Source organism: Pongo abelii, chromosome 1 (genome assembly GCF_028885655.2).
Source record: "Pongo abelii isolate AG06213 chromosome 1, NHGRI_mPonAbe1-v2.0_pri, whole genome shotgun sequence".
In the NCBI taxonomy this organism is placed as follows: Eukaryota; Metazoa; Chordata; class Mammalia; order Primates; family Hominidae; genus Pongo; species Pongo abelii.
Genome location: NC_071985.2, coordinates 140617220 through 140639529, shown reverse-complemented (window position 1 = coordinate 140639529; position 22310 = coordinate 140617220). Strand labels below are relative to the sequence as shown.

General features: G+C 37.3%; 1 protein-coding gene across 8 annotated transcripts in view; it reads left to right on the top strand.

Annotated features, from left to right (window-relative positions):
• The window catches only part of RPAP2 (RNA polymerase II associated protein 2), a 138126-nt gene that overhangs the window by 43645 nt on the left and 72171 nt on the right, over window positions 1-22310 (top strand). For 5 of the 8 annotated variants that reach the window (XM_009247636.4, NM_001132339.1, XM_063711601.1 and 2 more), the window contains 1 exon segment: window positions 3105-3173. In XM_009247636.4, coding sequence (XP_009245911.2) covers window positions 3105-3173 — 69 coding nt within the window. 8 annotated transcript variants of the gene reach the window in all.

Below are 22310 nucleotides of genomic sequence, written 5' to 3'. Positions count from 1 at the left end.
TTAGATTTGGTGACTGGCTGGACATGGGATGTGAGAGAGTCAAGTTTAACCATAAGATCTGTGGCCTGAGCAACTGGATTCTGGAAGGACAGGGTAAGCCATTTACTGAGATAGGAGTGTCACACCATCCTTAGTTTTGGGAGAAGGATGAGGAGCCCAATTTTGGCTCTACCAAATTTTGAGATGCCTATTAGACATCCAAGTAGAAGTGTCAAGTGGACCCTTAGATATAGAAATCTGGAATTCAAGGAGGAGGTCCAGACTAGAGGTAATACATTTGAGAGTTGTCAGCATGTAGTTTCTAATATTTAAAGTCGTAAGATTGGATAACATCACCAAGGGAAAGAGTGTTTGTTTATACAGGAGAGAAGAGACCTAAGGCCAGAGGCCCTGGGACACTCCAGTATTAAAAGGTCCAAGGAGGGTGCTCATGAGAGGTGGGGGAACCAGGCAAGTGAAAACCTGGTGAAGAAAATGTTTCCTGGAGAAGGGAGTGATTGTCAAGTGCTGGACAGATTAAGATGAGGGTTGCAAAATGTCCGTTGGATTTGGCAGTATGGCTGTCTCTTGTATAGTTAATCCTCACAAGAACCCTATGAGGTGGGTGATATTATTGTCCTTATTTTACCAAAGTAAGTTTCACAGCCATCAAACAATGTGTCCAAAATAAAACACTACTGAGGACAGATCTGGATATTAAACCCATATCTTTCAGACTCTAACCTTTATATACTGTACTTCCTTTTTCTATCATCTAGGCTTTTTTAAATTTTGGAAAATGATGGGGAAAATTCAGATTAATGTAACAAAATATATCCTCCACTCAGAATTAATAGATTTTAATATTTTCTAAAATTTGATTCAGGTATATATTTTAAAGAAAACATTATAATTAATTTATTCAAAAAGTATTAATTGAATGCCTACTGACTGCCAGCCACTTGTTCTGGAAACTTGGAATAAATAGTGAAATACACAAAGACTCTTGCCCTCTGACAAGAAAAAACAGAAAATAAACAACAATTATATATTAGAAGGCAATAAGTGGTATGGAAAAAAAAGAAAAACATATAGCAGAATAAGAAGGTCAGGAGTATTGGGTTTGGGAGATAGAGGGCAAGTTGTACTTTTTAATACTGTGGTCCAGATAGGCCTTATTGCAAAGATGACATAAGGAAACTTACCTGGCAGAAGATTGTTTCAGATGGACGGAATAGCTGATGCAAAGGAGGAAGAGGGCATGAAGTCAGTCCCCTTTGTTCCCTTTCCCAACCCATTCTTCATTCCTCCCCAGAAGCAACTGCTACTGTGAAGTAGATGTGTATCCTTCTAGTCTTTTTTTATATGTTTACTGCCATAAACAATATTTAGTATTTAGTCTGTTCTTGATTTATATAAATAATGCTATACCAGCTGGGCCCCGTAGCTCATACTTGTAATCCCAGCATTTTGGGAGGCCGAGGCGGGTGGATCACTTGAGGCCAGGAGTTAGAGATCAGCCTGGGCAACATAGTGAAAGCCCACCTCTACAAAAATACAAAAATTAGGCGTGGTGGCATATGCCTGTAATCCCAGCTGCTTGGGAGGCTGAGGCAGAAGAACTGCTTGAACTCGGGAGGTGGAGGTTGCAGTGAGCTGAGAGCATGCCACTGCACTCCAGCCTGGGTGACAGAGCAAGACTCTGTCTAAAAAAAAAAATGCCATACAATGTTTGCTTTCTTTCATTCAAAATTATGATGAGCAAAATATGTAAATCTAGTTTATTCATTTTAACAGCTATTTAATATTTTATAAATATGCCACAGTTTATTTTTCTATTACAAGCAGAGTTGCATTAAAACCCATTTTTTAACACACTTTTTTTTATGTATAAGTGAGAGTATTTTTAGGCTTTATATCTAGAAGTATATAAATAGCTGGGCTGTTTATATGCATTTTCAACTTTATTAGATATTGCCAAATTGTCATTCAATTGCTCACATCAATGGTGTGTTAAAGGCACTATTTCTTCCAATCCTTACCAACCCTTGGTATTGTCAGTCTTTCATTTTTCCAGGTGGATGGAGTGAATTATTGTCTTTATATTAATTTCTCAAATTATTAGTGAGACTGAGCTTTTCAAATTTTACTGTCCATTTCAGATTTCCTCCTCTATAAATTCCCTGTTCATATCCTTTACCATTTATGTATTGGCTGATATTTTCTTATTGATTTATATAATTTTTAAATTTAGAGTGATCTTTCTAAATGCTTTCTGAGAATCTAAGATGACTACAGAGTTTTTTGTTGCCATTAATGGCTAAGTGATAAAATTTACTTCTGATTTTTTTTAAAACTTAAGTTTTCTTTAATAAAGACCTATTCTTATAATTTATTAAGCCAACTCTCATTTCTGTAAATTATGCATTATAACATGCCTTAATTGCCTGCTACCAACCTAGCACCCGATGGAAAGGTACAGAAAATGAAGTAAAATTAAAATCAGAAATTGCTTACCTTAAGCCAGACACAGCGGCATGTACCTGTCATCCCAGCTACTCAAGAGGCTGAGTCAGGAGGATCTCTTGAGCCCAGGAATTCAAGGCTACAGTGCGCCATGATCATGCCTATGAAGAGCCACTGCACTGCAGCCCAGGCAACATAGCAAGACCCCGTTTCTTTAAAAAAAAAAAAAAAAGAGAGAGAAGAAAGAGAGAGAGAAAGGAAGGGAGGGAGGGAGGGAGGGAGGGAGGGAGGGAAAGACGGGAGGGGAGGAATTGCTTGGTTAGGGGAAAGCATAGAGAATATTATGTTTGTTGGGGATGTGTGTGTTTTAATCAAGCAATTTAGTTTCCCACATTGTTCCTACATGCTTATCTTGTCTAGTAGTAATATTATTAAAAACATATAAAAGTGAGGCTGGAACACTTCCTTTTGAGATGGCCATTATCAGATAGTGACTATTGAGCCACGTTATTGTACTATTGACTCTTTCTTGTCAAATATAACAAGTATTTAGAAAAAATAGTGCTTCTTTGGCACATTATTATAAATCTGATGTTATCTAGAAAGAAATAGAACGTTTATTTAAAGGTAATACTCTTTGGATAAATTTTATCTTTCAGGTTAACAAATAGAAATATTATACACAAACCTGCGGAATGGACTTTAATTGCTATGGTGTTGCTGTCATTGTAAGTACTCTCTCAGATTTTAACTCTAAATACTAAATGTGAAGCATATTGATTAGGGAAAAACAAAGTGATCCACTGATTTTGTAAACTGCCTTGGAAAATATCATACCTCTATTTTGTGCCTTATTTTCCTTTCCTATGTAAGAAAACAATTTTTATTTAAAGTGATATGTAATTATTCTCTATATTTTTTACCATCTTTTCTTCTGAATACCTTATTCTTTACAAATACTATTTGTTTTCATCTCTTTTTTGTTTTTTTTTTTGAGACAGGGTCTCACTCTGTCGCCCAGGCTGGAGTGCATTGGCGTGATCTCGGCTCACTGCCACCTCTGCCTCCCAGGCTCAAGCAATTCTCCCACTTCAGCCTCTCTAGTGGCTGGGACTACAGTCACACACCACCATGCCTGGCTAATTTTTGTATTTTTTGTAGAGACAGTGTCTCGCTATATTGCCCAGGCTGGTCTTGAACTCCTGGACTCAAGAGATCCACCTGCCTCTGCCTCCCAAAGTGCTAGGATTATAGGCATGAGCCACCACACCCAGCCTGTCATCATCTTTGAAAAAGACAAATATCCTCATGTGGAGTATATACAGAATAGTCTTTTAGTTTCATTTTTAGTAGTCTATTGTATTAACATTGAATGGGCTTCATTATTTTACATCTGTATTTTTACATATCTAATATTATTTTGTTTTTCAACATACTTTATTAGCACCAAAAAAGTTTTTCAGATTAATGTACATTTTTAAAATCTAACAGGTTTAAAGGAACTAAACCAGATGCTTACTACAAAAGCATATATAAAACATTTACTACTCATTCAGCTTTTAAGAAACCACTAGTGGTTTCTAAGGCTATTTATCAATAGGGTTAAAACTATTTAATAAGTGTAGTGTTTTTCAGCTTGAATTGTAAAATTCTTCTTTTGAGGATCATTCATTATTGCATTACTGTTGCTGCTTGGTGCTTGTTAGAGGTCATTGAAGCCCATAGGACATTAAAAACTTACCAGACACTCACAGGTCAAAAAGTGTTATGAATCAATCTCATAGCCTCTCCAGCCTTGCTTTCTCTTTCTTTGATATTACTTCAGTCTGACATGTTATTCTGGCTTTACTGTCCCTAGGAAGGCTGTGCTGAGAAGCATTAGAGTAGGCTTCAGTGAGCCAGAATCTGTGTCACCCAACTAGATGCAACTCACATGATTCATTAAATCAGAACACAGAAAATAACTTTACTTGAATGCCCTGATATAAATTTTTTATCAACCATAAGAACAAATCTTTTGTCATTTCTACTATTCAGTGTTCCAGCTGAATTGGTAATTTGTGAAACAGATCTTATTAATTTTTTAGAAAGTTCTTTCCATTTTATGAAATTTGTAAATATTTTGGTCACCGGCAAAGAAAATATCAGTATCTCTGCTCACCCACCAGATCATATGCCTGCTAATAAACCCTTATAGACAACTGTTTAACTGTACTTCTGCAATTCATTATACTAAAGGGAGAAGTAACTTTTTTGGTTGACAAGTCAGAGGCCTAGGCTCAGCACTAATCTCAGAATCTTGCTTTCTAAGCCACTTACTGAAAGTATTATCGTCATGAGCACTGCTTACTGAAGACACATTAAGTCCTACTGTTTTTGGATTAAGTTTTTGCCACATCTTATCTAAAATATATAGCAAAGAACTGAAGAAGTATGGAAAATGAAATAATAAAGGCTACCATTAAAATTTCATATGATTATTCCATACAAAAGTAAACCTCTCTAGTGTTTGATTTTAATAGAGGCATCCATGTGGCACAAAATACTGAAAGCTTTGCTAGTCCTTTTATGCACTGTTTGACTTCTTTAACTTTGGATATAATGTAGGGAACCTCTTATTTCAAGAGTCAGTGACCCATAAAAATTGTGCCTTAATTGAATTCATGGAACAAATTGCACACATTTTACTGTAGTGTACTGCATGTTTTATATTGGGTAATCAATCTTTTTTTTTTTCTTTGAGATGGAGTCTCACTATGTTGCCCAGGCTGGAGTGCAATGGCACAATCTCGACTCAGTGCAACCTCTGCCTCCCGGGTTCAAGCAATTCTCCTGCCTTAGCCTCCTGAGTAGCTGAGATTACAGGCACCTGTCACCATGCCCAGTAGAGTTGGGGTTTCACCATGTTGGTCAGGCTCGTCTCGAACTCCTGACCTTGTGATCCACCTGCCTCGGCCTCCCAAAGTGCTGTGATTACAGGCATGAGCCATTGCATCCAGCCTAGGGCACTCAATCTTGAAATTGTAGCAGTAAACACTATTTGCTTTTGTCATTCACGTTGCATCCCTTCTCTCTTTCGTTATGCCCTAATCCCTACCTCTAGATCTAACCTTCCTTCTAGTCATTGGTCAACTGGACAACTAAAATCTTCCCCAGTTAGGGGAAACCCTTTTGGCTTCTTTAAAAATCTTTGGTCACTATAGACACCAAGACAAGTGGTGTTTCCTAGGTTTTTGCCTTTGAAATCTTGTTTTCTGATAATTCTAACTTTTGCTCTAGGCCTTCCTTGCAGATTCTTTTCATTCTGCATTTGCACATTCTGTATCTTCACTAGCTGAATCTCCCTATTCTTTTGATCATCAGCTTCTAAGACTTCTGTCTCCTGCCCAATATTATTTTCTTATTTCCTCTTTTCTCAGAAATTCCCCTTTAGCTTTTCATATTTCTGCCCCCACTGGAAATCTGTGGCTCAACTGATAGACTTTTTAATCTCCAGCTTTGTCCATTTATCACCTTTTTACAGAAAATACTACTGTACAAGTTAGGGATAAAATTAAAATACATATTCATCATGTTAAAACTCCATTGACTTCTATAAAGTATAATTATACTTTAATGTGTATTTCCACCCCTTTTCTCCCCCTTACAGTTTTCACAATTACATTTTAGAGAAGGCATTTTGTCATTGGGGAAAGCAAAAGCAGGCATGAGGGCCAGCATTGGATAAATAGCCTTACAGTGAAAAATATGGAGACTTTAGAAGCCCAGAGACATGCACATATAAAGAGAAAGGACGAAACACATGCACACGTTATTTGTGGAGAAGTAACCCCACCTTTCAGCCTTTTAGCTTATTGCCACTAACATTGACTGTAGGCATACATGGGTGTATGTCATTTTTAAAAATAATTATCCTATTATTCAGAAAATTTTCACATCCACTCTCAAATTTCCAATGGAATTTTTAAGTCACAACTTGTAGACATTTCTAGAATTCATGTTTAAAAACAAACTGCTTATAAGTCTTTATAGCTAGGCAAAAGATTCTAAATGGCAGTTGTCACTTAAGATGAATATAAGATAATATGTTCAGTAGAACTGTTCTTTATATATGAATATTGCTAAGTTTTGTTATTACTATAATAGCATTTGTTGTATCCATGAAAGCTGTTTTCAGAGTTCCTCATGAACTCTTAGAAGAGGATACATACATATACCTATATATAATTGTATTAGTATGTTGCTATAATGCCACAAGTCTAACTCTTGTTAAAGGGGGAAAAAAGTCAACATTTTGACCAAAACATGATAGTCTAGGATAACATAAATAAAACTGAGTCTTGAATTTTCACACCTTTATTCTTAAAGGAAATAAGGAGTTTTGGTAGTAAGCCATCTTCTCCTGGTGACTTTCATTGTTCTTTCACAGATGTATTAACATTTTTTAAATCTGTGCCAGGTGCAGTGGCTCATGCCTATAATCCCGGCATTTTGGGAGGCTGAGGCAGGAGGATTGCTTGAGCCCAGGAGTTGAAGACCAGCCTGAGCAACATAGTGAGACCCCATCTCTACAAAAAATAAAAACATTAGCCAGGCACAGTGGCATATGTCTGTAGTCCTAGCTACTAGGGAAGCTGTGGTGGGAGGATCGCCTCAGCCCAGGAGATCAAGGCTGCAGAGAGCCATAATCGTGCCACTGCACTCAAGCCTAGGTAACAGAGCAATACCTTATCTCAAATAATAATAATAATTTGGACCATAACATGTAATTTATCAATGTATACTGATGGAAATTGTATTTGCGTATCTCAGAAAAAAATCTGATCAAACAGAGTTGGTACAGTTGATCATTGCACACTCAATGAAATGCATCCCATATGAAAATACATCATGACCCATTCCCACTTCATTTAGGTTTCTCACTGATTCCATGGGACTTGAATTACTATTGTGATTGCAACATTTATTGATATTTATACTATGAATTCAGCCCTAAGTGGTCACCCAAGAGCACATGGAAAGACCTTTTAAAGCAGAGCTTAAGCACTATACATTTATGAAGGAATTAATGTTCCTTTAATTCCTTTAAAAATGTCCTCTTATTCTTATTTAATAAATGTTATAATTAAAGACTCTCAAGCACTCCTTACACATAAAACATATATAACAGTGATAATTGATTGACTTTTTTTAGAAGAACTCATTAGAAATGCAATAAAATAACCTGATAATTGCTCAGATTTATTGCTTAAGTACTTGGTTGTAATTTTGCATCTTAGTTGAAGTTTATCAGACTTTACTCTTAGATCTGATTTTGTTCCTGGAAAAGGTACTATATAGTGAAATAATATAGAGTTGAACCTGATTTTCTTAACTAAATATGCCCTATTGAGATGTTAGACTCTCTCCACAATCTTTGATGCATGACTTTTAATAAAAATGTATATAAGTATATATAGATAGTCTTCTATAGGCCAGGTGCAGTGGCTCATGCCTGTAATCCCAGCACTCTGGGAGGCCGAGGCAGGCGGATAAGTTGAAGTCAGGAGTTTGTGACCAGCCTGGCCAACATGGTGAAACCTCATCTCTACTAAATATACAAAAATCGGCAGGGCATGGTGGGGCGTGCCCATAGTTCCAGCTACTCTGGAGGCTGAGGCAGGAGAATCACTTGAACCCAGGAGGCAAAGGTTGCAGTGAGCTGAGATGGCGCCACTGCACTCCAGCCTGGGCGACAGAGCAAGACTCTGTCTCAAAATAAAAGATAGTCTTCTATAAATATTTAGTACCTATATACTCTACTGTGTAAAGCTTATTAATGTATTTATATATTTTGAAGTTAGAAAGGACAGTAGGCGGGGCGCAGTGTCTCACGCCTGTGAGCACTTTGGGAAGCCGAGGCAGGTGGATCATGAAGTCAGAAGATTGAGACCATCCTGGCCAACATGGTGAAATCCCATCTCTCCTAAAAATACAAAAATTAGCTGGGTGTGGTGGCACGTGCCTGTAATCCTAGCTACTCGGGAGGCTGAGGCAGGAAAACCGCTTGAACCAGGGAGTCAGAGGTTACAGTAAGCCAAGATTGCACCACTGCACTCCAGCCTGGTGACAGAGTGAGACTCTCTCAAAAAAAAAAAGAAAGGACCATAACGAATTGCATAAAATTATATTTTATGATGTGGTATCAAAGTATATCATATTTGTTTTTATATTCCTCATAATTCCATGTTACCCACAATATAAGAAACCTGAAAGTAAAGAATCACTTTTAATCATGGTCACAGTATTCAGAATAGCTTTTTTGAGATTTAATTGGTATTTTGAGAAGATTTTCTAGCCATAGGACACATCGCTCAGCTTCTGTCCCATTTACTCCTTCCCTCTTCCCTTTGCTCTTGGTCTTCCCCAGTCTTCTGTGACCTCTGTCAGTATACTTGAGCCTGTAACACAAGAATGGACTGTGCTGATGGTGACCTAAAACTGAGAAATACAGGGAAACGTCCAGACCAAAACTGGCAGCCAAAGAGAAGACATATAGAAGGCTATCGAGAAGCAGCTTGACTGGTCTGAGTTCCTTTATGTGCAGCCTATGTGCCAGAAGTGGGAATCAGGTTTCCTCAAGAGTGCTTATACTTAAAATGTAACTTTTCCACCCAAGTTTAATATGAAAGCTTTGTAAATAAGCCACTACTTTGTATTCTGATGGTCTATGGTCAATTGTGTCATAGAAGTCAAATGTCTCTTGGTGGCCAGGGAGAGAGGTGTGTGTTGTGTTCTGTGTGAATTATTTGGTTATCCAATGAAGGAGATGAATACTTTGTATTACTCAGAAAGGATAGAGGATAAAGTGACTTGTAGTAGTCTAACATGGATACATGCTATTCCTAGTTCTATGCCCTTGATGTTCTCTAATGGAAAGCTTTCAAGACCATCTCCAAAAATGTCTGCTTTCATTTTATTTATCTGAACTGGCTGTTTCCAGTGAACTGTGGCCCGCTTCCTAGGCAGAGACCATACAATAGTTTATTCTCTCTAAAAGCTTTGAGTATTCCTGTCGTTCAGGGAGTAGCATGTAAGTCCTGGGAAATGGTATTTAAACAAGCTCAACTTGACCATGATCGCTAAACAAAAGCCATCACTGGACATGGGCAGCCACTTTAGGTAACCATCATACAGATAGATACTCTGGAGAGTCACTTCCCTAGGGCTACCAGGCCTGAATGGAAAGAAGTGACTAAGGCTTTTGCCTCAGCAGGCTGTTTTTTTTAAAGCCTGCCTATCAGTAATTTCCTCAGAAAAATCTGTGAACATACCATGAAAAACAAAGAGATGGTTCCTTAGAAATGTATTGGTTATAAGTATTCCCAACTCTTTCCCTTAACAGTCCAAATTTAATTTTAGGTATCTGAGACCATATTTGAAGATCATTGAAATTACTTTTTTATATTTCCTTACAATTATGGAATTTTTATATTTAACTGAGCTGTTTAAAGTTGAGATAAAATTAATATACAGTTCACCATTTGTATATTTTAAAATATACAAAATATACAATTCACTGGTTTTTAGTATATTCACTATGTTGTACAACTATCACCACTATCTAATTCCAGAACATTTCTGTCACCCAAAAAAGAAACCTCCTATCTATTAGTTCAGTCCCAATTTCCCTTCCTCCAGTCCTCTGGCAACCATAAATCCATTCTCTTATCTTGACAGATTTACCTATTTCTGAACTTTTCACATAAATGGAATCATATATTACCTTTTGTATTTGGCTTCTTTCACTTAACATGTTTTCAAGATTCATCCATTTTGTAGCATGTAACAGTACTTCATTCCTTTTTATGGCCAAATAATATTCCATTGTATGGGTATACCACATTTGTTTATTCATCAGTTGACAAACATTTGGGTTATTTCCATTTTTTGCTATTTAATGGATAACAGTGCTATAAACATTCATGTACAGATTTTTTTGTGTGAGCATATGTTTTATGTTCTCTTAGGTATATACCTAGGAGTAGAATTGCTGGGTCATATGATAACTCTATTTAACCTTTTAAAGAACTGCTAAAGTGTTTTCCACAGTGGTTGTATCATTTTACATTTCCACCAGCAATGTATGAGGGCTCCAAAGATTGAACTTTACAAATTATCTCATCTTGCTTCACACCCAGTAGTCATTTTAAAGGCTTATATATGCGGTTTCCCAAAAACTTAAATATGCCTAATCTAATTGATTTTAGGCTTTCATGGACATGTAACATCAATTTCTTATGTTTTAGGAATTTCTACTATACACACAAAATGAGTACTTTCGAGCTAAAAACAAAGGTTACGGTGTTCATAGTGTTCAATTTGAAACCATATAAATGTCTGAACAGTAGCTACTGGTATTCTTTTGGATTCCTCAGTATCCATAAAATTCATTTTTTGTTTCTTGCTTATATAAATATTGAATTTGTTATCTTATGATATTTACTATCCTATCACCTTTGTCATTGTGAAGTTTAAATATTTACCTGTTTACTGAGGATTAAGCAATAATTAGATTATTTCTATACATTCCCATACTTATTGCTGAGAGTTTATGTAAGAAAAACATATTTTTAAATTGAAATAACTTTACCCTCAGCCAACAGAACTATATGGGAATCTAGATAGTTTCTAAAGAAATAATACTTGTTTAAATTTTTAATCAAAGCCGATTTTCTACAATAATTTTCCCCACAGAATTCCCTATATCTTTGGCAGTTTTATAATGCTACTCTTTTTTTTATTCATAAGTAGTTGAGTGACTCCAACTTCAGGCCATACTCCACATTAAAAGTCACCAAGGATCCTGAGCAAAAAGATGTGCACTCCAACTTCACTATCCCAAGCAACAGCAGTGGTGGTGATGACAGCAGTTAGCAGCAGTTGGCCCTTGCAAATCACAGCCTTGATTTTAGGAGCCAGTCCCTAGATCTGCTAGTGCCACCATCACATCCTGACTGAGCTCCCTGAGAGCTAGGAAGCATGAAGCTTAAGGGAACTGTTACCCCTAGCATCGGGGTCTGACACTATAAGGGTGTGATAATCATTGTGTGTGGAAGCCATAGTTGATTACATTTCAATCTTAGAGTATTGAAAAAATGCTGGAGACACTATTCTGAGAGAATTGTTACAAGACAACAATGATGAAGAAAAGCTTTTCCAGCATTCATCTGCCAAGCTGTTCTATAGATCTGTCACAAACAGGAATTAGATATAAAGTTGTAAAGTCACTGTAACCCAGCCCTTTAAACAAACCTATGTGTAATATATCACCACAAAGTGAGTTACAAAGAACTTTTTTCTTTTGAATTAGAAATATCAGTGGAAAGCATCCCTGCTTCCTTATTAATGGGTAAACCTAAAGCATTAAATGCAAACATTAACAGGACATAAACCATCTGTTATAAGAAAAACATTTTATTTTATTTGGCTATCATAGTTTCTTATAATCAAAGTTTTTATCTCTGTTTTCTAGATAGTAGTTCTGAAATGGAAAGTTCATAGTGACATACTTCTTAATGGTATAGTCTTCTTGTCTACTTTTTTTGTTTCTCTTAGAAGTCCTTTAATGGTACTAACCTCACATGCCCCTTGGTTTTTCAAATTTGGGGACATTAGCTTTGTGCCTAAAATTAAATAAATGCAATTTTAATTTATGTAATTAATTATTATTATTATTATTATTATTATTATTATTTTGAGACAGGTTCTCTGTCACCCAGGCTGGAGTGCAGTGGCACGATCTCAGCTCATTGCAATCTCTGCCTCCCAGGCTCAAGCAATCGTCCCACCTCAACCTCCCAAGTAGCTGGGACTATAGGCACATGCTACCATGCCCAGCTAATTATTATTATTATTTTTTGTAGAGATAGGGTTTGACCACATTGCCTAGGCTGGTCTTGAGCTCAAGCAATCCTCCCACCTTGTCCTTATGTCATTAATTTTTATTTAACATTATTTTTTTAATACAATTATTCTACCCCATAGACTACCTTTAACTATACAAGGGTCTCTTGAAACCCTAAACTCAGTCTCATTCTGGATATATCCTATTTTTGTTCCTAACTATCAGTGTAGCCTTGTACAAGTTACTTAACTTCATTGACTATTATTGTTGGCAGTATGAGGGATTGGACTAAATCCAGGTTAAATCAACTTGGTAGTGCTAATTCAAGTATGAGGTGTAAAAAGTAAGAAACTGTTTTTATGCAATATGTCAAAGGCTTCTGAAAGAGATAAAGATGAGTATATTTAGCATAGGAAACAATTTAATTTTGCAAATGGAGTTCCATGGTGACACTGTCCAAGTGTTATACTTTGTTAGGTATCTCCATCATAAGCTTGGCAGGGAAATACTAGTCAGTCACTCTTTCTATGGAAAGATTTCAGAGTACTCATTTAAGAAAATGAGAGGAACACCCCCAAGATGCCTTCTCTTTCTAGTGCAGACTTTAGTTGACATTATACAGGTTAAGTATTAGAAATCCAAAATCCAAAATGCTCCAAAATCCGAAACTTTTTCAGCACCAACATGATGCTCAAAGGAAGTACTCGTTGGAGTGTTTCAGATTTTGGATTTTTGGATTAGGGATGTTCAACCAGTAAGTATAATGCAAGTATTCCAAAATTCTAAAAAATCCGAACTCCAAAACAGTTCTGGTCCCAAGCATTTTAGATAAGGGATACTCAAACTATATTGCTCTTCATATCAAAGATATGGAACTTTTCCTCAAATGCAAAAGGAGAACGTGGAGGGGTTTAGTATCTGCACATTATAATAAAGGTGGTAAAGAGCAAAATGAAATGTATAAATTAATTTTTTAAATGTTAAAATGTTTTAAAACTGTTTTACTTACAGAATCCTCACTCCAACTGTGGGCCTTTTTTTCCTCATCCAATTTATTCTTTACATTTTATTTTATTTATTTATTTTTTAATTTTTTTAGTAGAGACGGGGTTTCACCATGTTGGCCAGGCTGGTCTCAACTCCTGGTTTCAAGTGATCCACCTGCCTCAGCCTCCCAAAGTGCTGGGATTACAGGTGTGAGCCACCATGCCCAGCCTATTATTTATATTTTATTCTGGGAATAAGTATCAACAATGAATAGAAAAGTCTAGAAAGTTATTTTATGTGAAAGTTTCTGATTCTTCAAATCACATTTAAGGAATTTTTTTAAAAATAGCTCTGTAATAACATTTTCCTTTTTTTATTTTTATTTTTTGAGACAGAATCTCTCTCTATCACCCAGGCTGCAGTACAGGTGACCTGATCTCGGCTTACTGCAACCTCCGCCTCCTGGGTTCAAGCAATCCTCCTGCCTCAGCCTTCCAAGTAGCTGGGATTACAGGTGTGTGTCACCACTCCTGGCTAATTTTTTTTTTTTTCTGTATTTTTAGTAGAGATGGGGTTTTGCCATGTTGGCCAGACTGGTCTCGAACTCCTGGCCTCAAGTGATCTGCCCACCTCAGCCTCCCGAACTGCTGGGATTACAGGCATGAGCCACCATACCTGGCCCATTTTCCTTTTTTATTCTCTACTTTTTTTCTCTCATTAAAAAATGGGCCAGGCTCAATGGCTCACACCTGTAATCCCAGCACTTTGGGAGGCTAAGGTAGGTGGATCACCTGAGGTCAGGAGTTCAAGACCAACCTGGCCAACATGGTTAAAGTACGTCTCTCCTAAAAATACAAAAATTAGCCAGGCATGATGGCGGGGACCGCCTGTAATCTCAGCTACTCAGGATGCTGAGACAGGAGAATTGCTTGAACCCAGGAAGCAGAGGTTGCAGTGAGCTGAGATTGCGCCACTGCACTCCAGCCTGGGTGACAGAGCAAGACTCTGTCTCAAAAAAAAAAAAAAAAAAAAAAAAAGAATTACATATATATATATACACATATATACATACATACATACATACATACATATACACACAGAGATGTTTATTGAGCAATGCTATGAGTAAGACTGTGTCTTAGACCCTGTAGGGAATACAAAGATTAAACAAATCCGTTTCCCTCAAACACTTTACAGCCTACTGGAGATTGAGGAAAGGGAGAAATCATGTGCAAAAGTAGCTACAATAAAAAATTGAATGTATTAAATGCCAAAAAAGAAAAAGGCACAAAATATTGTTGGGATTCATAGAAGTAAAAGACTTCAATTGGGAGGTTATAACAGAAGTAAAAGATCTGTTTGGGGGGCATACAAAGTTGATGGGTTCAAAAGACAGAAAGGATTTCAAGAAATAGAACAGATGAGAGTATTCTAGGAAGTACCTATAGGGCGTGAAAAAAGCAAGATAAGGCGATAACTAGAAGGAAAGTTTGGGTCTATTGTACTGATATATTATTTTTTTTGTTTTCAGACACAGTTTCTGTTGCCCAGGCTGGAGTGCAGTGACATGATCTTGGCTCACTGCAACCTCTGCCTCTCGGGTTCAAGTGATTCTTGTGCCTCATCCTCACAAGTGCTGAGACTATAGGCGTGCGCCACCACACCCAGCTAATTTTTGTATTTTTAATAGAGATGGGGTTTTGCCATGTTGGCCAGGTTGGTCTCGAACTCTTGGCCTAAAGTGATCTGCCTGCCTTGGCCTCCCAAAGTGTTGGGATTACAGGCATGAGCCACCATACCCTGCCCCTGAGATTAATTCTTTAATGGCAGATAAACTTAATTCAGTGGGTAATGAAAGTCGTTTAAATTTTTTGTTTTTGTTTTTGTTTTTTGTGGAGTTTCGTTTGCTTGTTTGTTTGTTTTAGACACAGGATCTCGCCCTGTTGCCAAGGCTGCGGTGCAGTGGCATGATCATAGCCCACTGTAACCTCAAACTCCTGGGTTCAAGTGATCCTCCCTTCATTTAAGTTTTGAGTAGAATAACATCATAAAATCTGTGTTTTAGGAAGGTTAGTCTTGCAGAGATCTGGAGTCAGATCTGATACTATCTTCCACCTTGCGTCAGCCCTTCAAAGGCTTTCAATTGCTCTTAAAGAAAAACTTTTTATTGTGGCCTACATACCCGTGTGGTCTAGCCCTTCTTTCTTCTCCAGCCTCATCTCACACCATCCTACCTTGTTCTCCCATTCCTGTCACTCTGACCTTCTTTCATATGTTTCTCATCATAGTCTTTACCACTGTAGCACACAGGTCCAGAATTTTCTCTCCCCTTTTCCCTTGGTTAATTCCTCTTCATCTTTCAGAACTTGAGGAAGTGTTTCCTCCTCAAGAAACTTTCCCTGACTTCCCTGACTAGATAAAATAACTCTATACGTAGGCCTTTACAACACTATGTACTTTTCTTTCTTAGCACTTATCCTGTTTTCAGTTTTATATTTAATTGTATGATTACTTGATTAATGTATGCTTGTCTCACTGTACTTAAAATTTTTAGGGGCTGGCTCATCTTTATTTTTTTTCCTTTTGAGACAGGATCTCGCTCTGTCACCCAGGCTAAAGTGCAGTGGCACAGTCACAGCTCACTAAAGCCTTAACCTCCTGAGTTCAAGTGATCCTCCTGCCTCAGCCTCCCATGCAGCTGGGACCATAGGCATGCACCATCATGCTCAGCTTTAAAAAAAAAAAAATTTGTAGAGATGGGGTCTCACTTTGTTGCCCAGGCTGGTCTCGAACTCCTAAACTCAAGTGATCCCCAACCTCAGCCTCCCAAAGTGCTGGGATTACAGGTGTGAGCCACCATGCCCAGCCTATTCATCTTTAAATTTTTAAAAAACAAAACGGGAAAAACAAATAGACCTATCCTTTATTCTTGACCTCAGGCTAGCATCCACTCACCTACCAAACTTCTTGAAGAGCAAGTCTGCTCTCAGTAATTCCAGTGCTTCTCATTAATCCTTTGCATTCTATATCTTGCCCCCACCTTTTATGGAATTGATTTTCTCAAAGCCTCTACTAGTAACAGCCTACTTAAACAAAGAGCAATGAGGCAATGAAATGAAAAGGAAGAGACAAATTATGAGAAACACTACAGCTCTAGAATCCACAGGATTTTGAAAAGCTGGGGAAAGTCAAACATAATTTTAAGACATTAAGACAGGTGGCTGTGAAGATACTGATGCCTTCTGGGAAGTAGGTAGGAAGAACTGATTGGAAGAGATGATGCATTTGTTTTTATTTTATATTTATTTATTTATTTATTTATTTATGAGCTGGAGTTACACTCTTGTTGCCCAAGCTGGAGTGCAATGGCACAATCTCGGCTCACTGCAACCCCCGCCTCCCAGGTTCAAGCAATTCTCCGGCCTCAGCCTCCGAAGTAGTTGGGATTACAGGCATGTGCCACCATGCCCGGCTAATTTTTGTATTTTTAGTAGAGACAGGATTTTACCATGTTGGCCAGGTTGGTCCCGAACTTCTGACCTCAGATGATTCACCCGCCTTGGCCTCCCAAAGTGCTGGGATTATAGGCATGAGCCATCGTGCCTGGGGATGCACTTGGTTTTATACCTGTTTTGCAAGTGCTGAGACTTCCTGTTCAATTTAAGATTTAGGCAGATTATCAGTTAGATGGCTCCCTGACAGGGGTTGAAAATATGGAACTAGAGCTGAAGAATGGTGATGAAAATCAGAGACCTAGATTTTGGTGTCAGCATTGGGATGGATGAGATGGCAAGAGGCAGACGATGTTAAATGCAGAGTCAAGATGGGACAGAACTTTGTGGGACAGCTGGATCAAGGCCAAGGATGCCTGAAGAATACAGAGAAAGCAGAAAAGGGGAGGGAGGGGAAACAGACACTTTGAGCACCAACTAAATGCAAACACTGCTAGACTCCACATTATTTTATTTGATTCTCACAATTCAGTCTAGTAAGTGGTAGTGTTCCACTCACCAACGGAAGAAATAGGCTCTGTAAAAACACATACTTTGCCCAAGGTCAGAGCTGAGATTCAGACTCAGACCCTATCTGACTTCAAAACATGTACTTTGCACTGCAGTGTGCCTCAGACAGGTATGTAATCAACCAGAACACTGTTAAAGAGTCCAGAGTAAGTTTAAGTGTCAAGAAAAATGTAGTAACTACCTTTCTAGAGATGAAGTAGTTGCTGTCTGCTAAACAAAAATGAGAATAAGGACTAAGGGCTGTGGTCCTGGCAATTAGGTGGTGTGGGTAACCTTCAAGAAAGCAGTTTCTACAGAATGATAGGAGTGGAGACCAGATTGCAAAGGCTGCTATAGTATTACATATGGTGTTGGGGCACTAGATGGAGCAAATGCCAACTACTCTTTTCTTACGGTTGGCAAAAGCAGAAAGGAGAGGGGGTTTATAATCCAATATGATATGATAAATTGTCAGAAGATTCTCAGGATAGTGGAAGTTTGAGCATTTTGGTAGCAGAGGGGAAGGAGACATTAGACAGGCAAGGCTGGAAGAACTAGAGGGTAACTGGTGGAATGTGGCCCATGAAGAGACTGGGAATGACATCAAAGTTGTATTTGCCTCTTTTTCTTTCCTAACTCCTTTCACCCACTTTCCTACATATCTGCCACATATTTCTCTCTCCTTGCCTTAAATGTCAGTGTTATTTGGTAACATTTTGCCTCCTGTTCTGAATTTCAAAAGGCAGGAACCAAACCTTGTATATTTCAGCTCCCAAAAACCCATATTATTAATTTTCATTACTGTTAAATTCATTACTGTATTATTAGTTTCATTCTGGCTCTGATTGATTCTTACCCCCCTTTATCCACAGGTCAATTATTCCCCTAGGAGAATTAATTTAGGCATTTCTGAGCTTGAGTTGTACAGCCACTATGTTTAATTATGGTGACTAACCTTTATTTTCTCATATTCATGACTTTTACCTTCCCCTGCCTTCTCACCTTCCATGACCCACAAGTCGGTTTTAGGAACATAAACATGTAATTTACCAAAAAAAAAAAAGCATACATATATACATATACATAAAAGTAACACACACACACTTAAGTTTCTACATGAGAATAAGAGAATTTCCATTTATCCAATATTGTGTTTGGACAATATGTAAACAGTGCTAAACCAGGAAAGATATCTATAGTAAGTGAGGTGAATTTGAAGCAGTTTTCTTACCAAAACATAATCTCCATGCAGTCAAATACATTGTCTGGATTACTTTTGTCTTCCTAGTGCCAAGCACTTACTCTAGCACTTAGTAAGCATTCAGTGAATATTTGTTGATACATCAAAAGAATGAATGGATGGGAAAAACTTGGATAAATTATTGTTGATATTATGGACTTAAACAGCATAGATTTGATAACACTGGTAAAATTGCATTGCATGTGAAAAAACAAAAATAGTTGCTTACTATTGTGACTGAAGAAAAGACTTTCATTATAGAGATGTAATCTGTATAATGATTCATATTTTCCCACGTGAATACAGTCTGATAAAGATGTGACTATTTTGCCTTAAAAGAATTGCTACTTTTAACCAAATCCAGCATTGCCTTTTTGCAAATACAATTTTTATAAAATCTTTAATAAAATTAACAAAAAAGAAAGTTAGATGTAAATGTGAGATTATCTTTTAATTCATTAGTTATAAAATTAGTAAACACTTTAACTTTTTAAAATGTTTCTTTGATTCAAAACTTTATTCCAAATATTGCTTTTATCTTCCATGGACGTAACTGTTTTCTCTTCTGTGGACTAACAAAATAGAAGAATTGGTTAGAGAGCAGTTAATCACCAGGTCGATAGAGGTGGCACTAAGTCTTTTAGTTATTTATCTGATGCATCACAGATACAATTCTGGAGAATTATTTAAATGTTTTACATGTTGATATTTGTTCATTGAATTGGAAGCATTTATCAAATATTAATGGATCCTAATGGAAATTTTTTACTCAAGAGGCAAACTCTTCCTTTAACTAGTTTTACTGAATGCATTTTAAAAAATAGCCTTGCAAACTTGAATGAAAGTTTATAAGGAGAAAAAAATTATTCCCAGGTGTATTAAGAGTGCTCGTTAAATTCAAGATCCTGATAACCGAGTGTGTTTTCTTCTCTGTTGTTAAACACTTCCATTTAGATTGTATATTATAGAGACTCAACAGCTTTTAAATATTCTTCCTGCCTCTGGCTTTTCTCATTCTGATAATTCCAGTTAACCAATAAAGTCCTGTGGTTTTTGGAAGCAAAATTCAAATGCTTCCATTTTATTCCTTGTTTAAATATTTTTACAAAGTTTTAAAGCAGATTTTACAAGCCAGAATGGTGAAAAAGAGCCTGGAATTTTCTGGTTCTCACTATTGGCTGTTTGTGTTGTCCCACCATTCACTTTGAATGAGTTTGGGATTTGGCTGTTTGTCATTTTAGTACAGCTCAAGTATAATCTGCCTTAAAGATGGGAACATATCAGAATACACAAGGCTTAACATTGAAAATTCTGAGTGCAGCAAAAGCACTTCAGAAACTGCTCAAAACTTCTTGGTGAACACCTGCAATTTCTGTGGTGGTGAAAAGACATTACAGTAATTGAATCTCCACGACTATTTCCATTTTATTTATATACTGATTTTCTTTTCAGTGAGTTTTGAGGCCCCACATTATAATGTTTTTTATCACTTACAGGTTTTCATTGCAATGAGTGACAAATCTGCTGCACTACAAAAATGTTTCATGAGAATAAAGCAATTGCCAGGTTATAACTAGTATTATTCTGGTTTCAGTGCAGAAAAAAATGTTGCTCTAAAATACTAAGACTTACACAACTTTTACATGCTCCAAAATCAAGTTCCCAAACATATAAAATTAAGTGCCACTAGCTAATTCTTTGCAGCCAAGGTTATACATTGAGATAGAAGGTTATACATTAAAAGTAGGAGTAAAATCTATACTCCTTCTCCAGGGGGAAAAAAATGCACATTTGAAAAAATAAAAGCCCTTTTTATAATTTGAAGGAGTATATGAACCCCTGCATCTCAAGTTAAGATAAGGAAGTGGAGTCAGTAAATGTTGGCTTCTCTTTTGAGGAACCTGATGATAAGGGTAGGAAAGAGATTGAACAGTAACCATTTGTTTTGGATAGAAACAGACTTAAGCATACGGTATGGAGAAGGAGCCAATAAAGAAAAATAATTTGAAGCTGCGGGCAAGGTAGATACACATGATGGAACAGGGCAGGTCTCAGAGGAGGCACAAGGAAATGTGATCATGGCACAGGCAGATGGAATAGTGTGAACGGGAGAGAAATACTACATCTTCTGAGATGGGAAGAAAAGAAGAACAGCATGGCTGCAGATACATTTATAGGTAGAAGGGAGAGATTTTTACATCATGCCTAACAACTTCATTTTTCAGTGAAGTAGGGTATGAGGTTCTCTTCTAAGAGTACAGAAGTCACAGTTGTATAAAGAGTGAAAACACAATTGACCCTTGAACAACATGGGTTTATGGGTTTGAACTGTACAAGTCCACTTCTATGCGGATATTTTTCCACCTCTGCCACATTTAAGATAGCAAGACCAACCCCACTTCTCTTCCTCCTCCTCCTCAGCCTACTCAGTGTGAAGACAAGGATAAAGACCTTTATGATGATCTACTTCCACTTAATGAGTAGTAAATATATTTTCTCTTCTTTATGATTTTCTTAACATTTTCTTTCCTCTAGCTTACTTTATTGTAAGGATCTAATACATATTCTTACATATGCATTATGTAATATTTATTATAAGCATATAACATAAAATATGTGTTAATTGACTGCTTATGTTGTCTCTAAGGCTTCTGGTCAACAGTAGGCTATTTATAGTTAAGTTTTGGGGAGTCAAAAGTTATATACAGATTTTCAACTGCATGGGGGAGGGGGTCAGTGTCTCTAATGCCTGCATTACTCAGGGGTCAACTGTAATGATAATGGAGTAGTCATTGAGAGGATCCAGAAAAGGAGCTAATTCAGGGTGAGAGAAAATTCACAAGTGACATTAAGTATCCAGATGAGGCTACAGATCATGGGTTTGTAGTGGTATCGACCTTCAGGGTTCCCTTCTTCCCCATATCCCCATACCACCAGTAGTTTCCAGCCATCTATTATAAGTGTGGAGAAAGCAGATTGCAACATTTATCTCAGGGTGTAGGTTTTGCTAGGTAGAAAAGCTAAGGCAAGGATGCAAGAGGTTTGGAAGAGTACTAATGAGATAACAGTTCAAAAAATCAAGACAAATATAATAAGGAAGAAAAGTAGAGTTACCTTAGAAAGAAAACTGGTCATCCTAATCAAATAATGCTTGTGTTTCTCCCCCCAAAATGGTATCTTCAGCTCTGACATCTCTCCTAAATTGTAGACCAAAATTTTTTTTATTTTTTGCTGGGCACCTTCATTTGGATATCTCCCAAGCATTTCAAACTCTCAAATTTGAGATGAAGTCATTTTGCCTTTCAAATGGCCCCTTTTGGTGGCATTGGTATCCTCCTAGTTACCCAAAATTGTGCTTCTCTTTATCTCTCATATCTAATCAATTGCTAATTGTATACGGTTAGCTTTCTCCATTCCCACTGCTACTAACCCACATTAGGCCTTCATTACTTGCCTAGACTGCTGCAATTATAGCCCTCCCAAGCAGGTCTCCTCGCCGTGTGTCTCTTCATTCAACTAGTCCATCCTTCCCTCTAGCTTTAAAAATCATCTCACTGAAGCTTAACTCTGATCAAGGCAGGCCTTTGTTCAGAAACTTAGTGACTTCCCAGCTCCTACCACATAATTTTGCATGAAATTCAAGGCCCTTCAGAAGTGGCCCCAACTTACCTATTCACCTTATTTCCCTTTTATGTCTTCACATTATGTCCACTGACTGTTTCTCCCACAAGCATCTTTAATAGGACTTGAC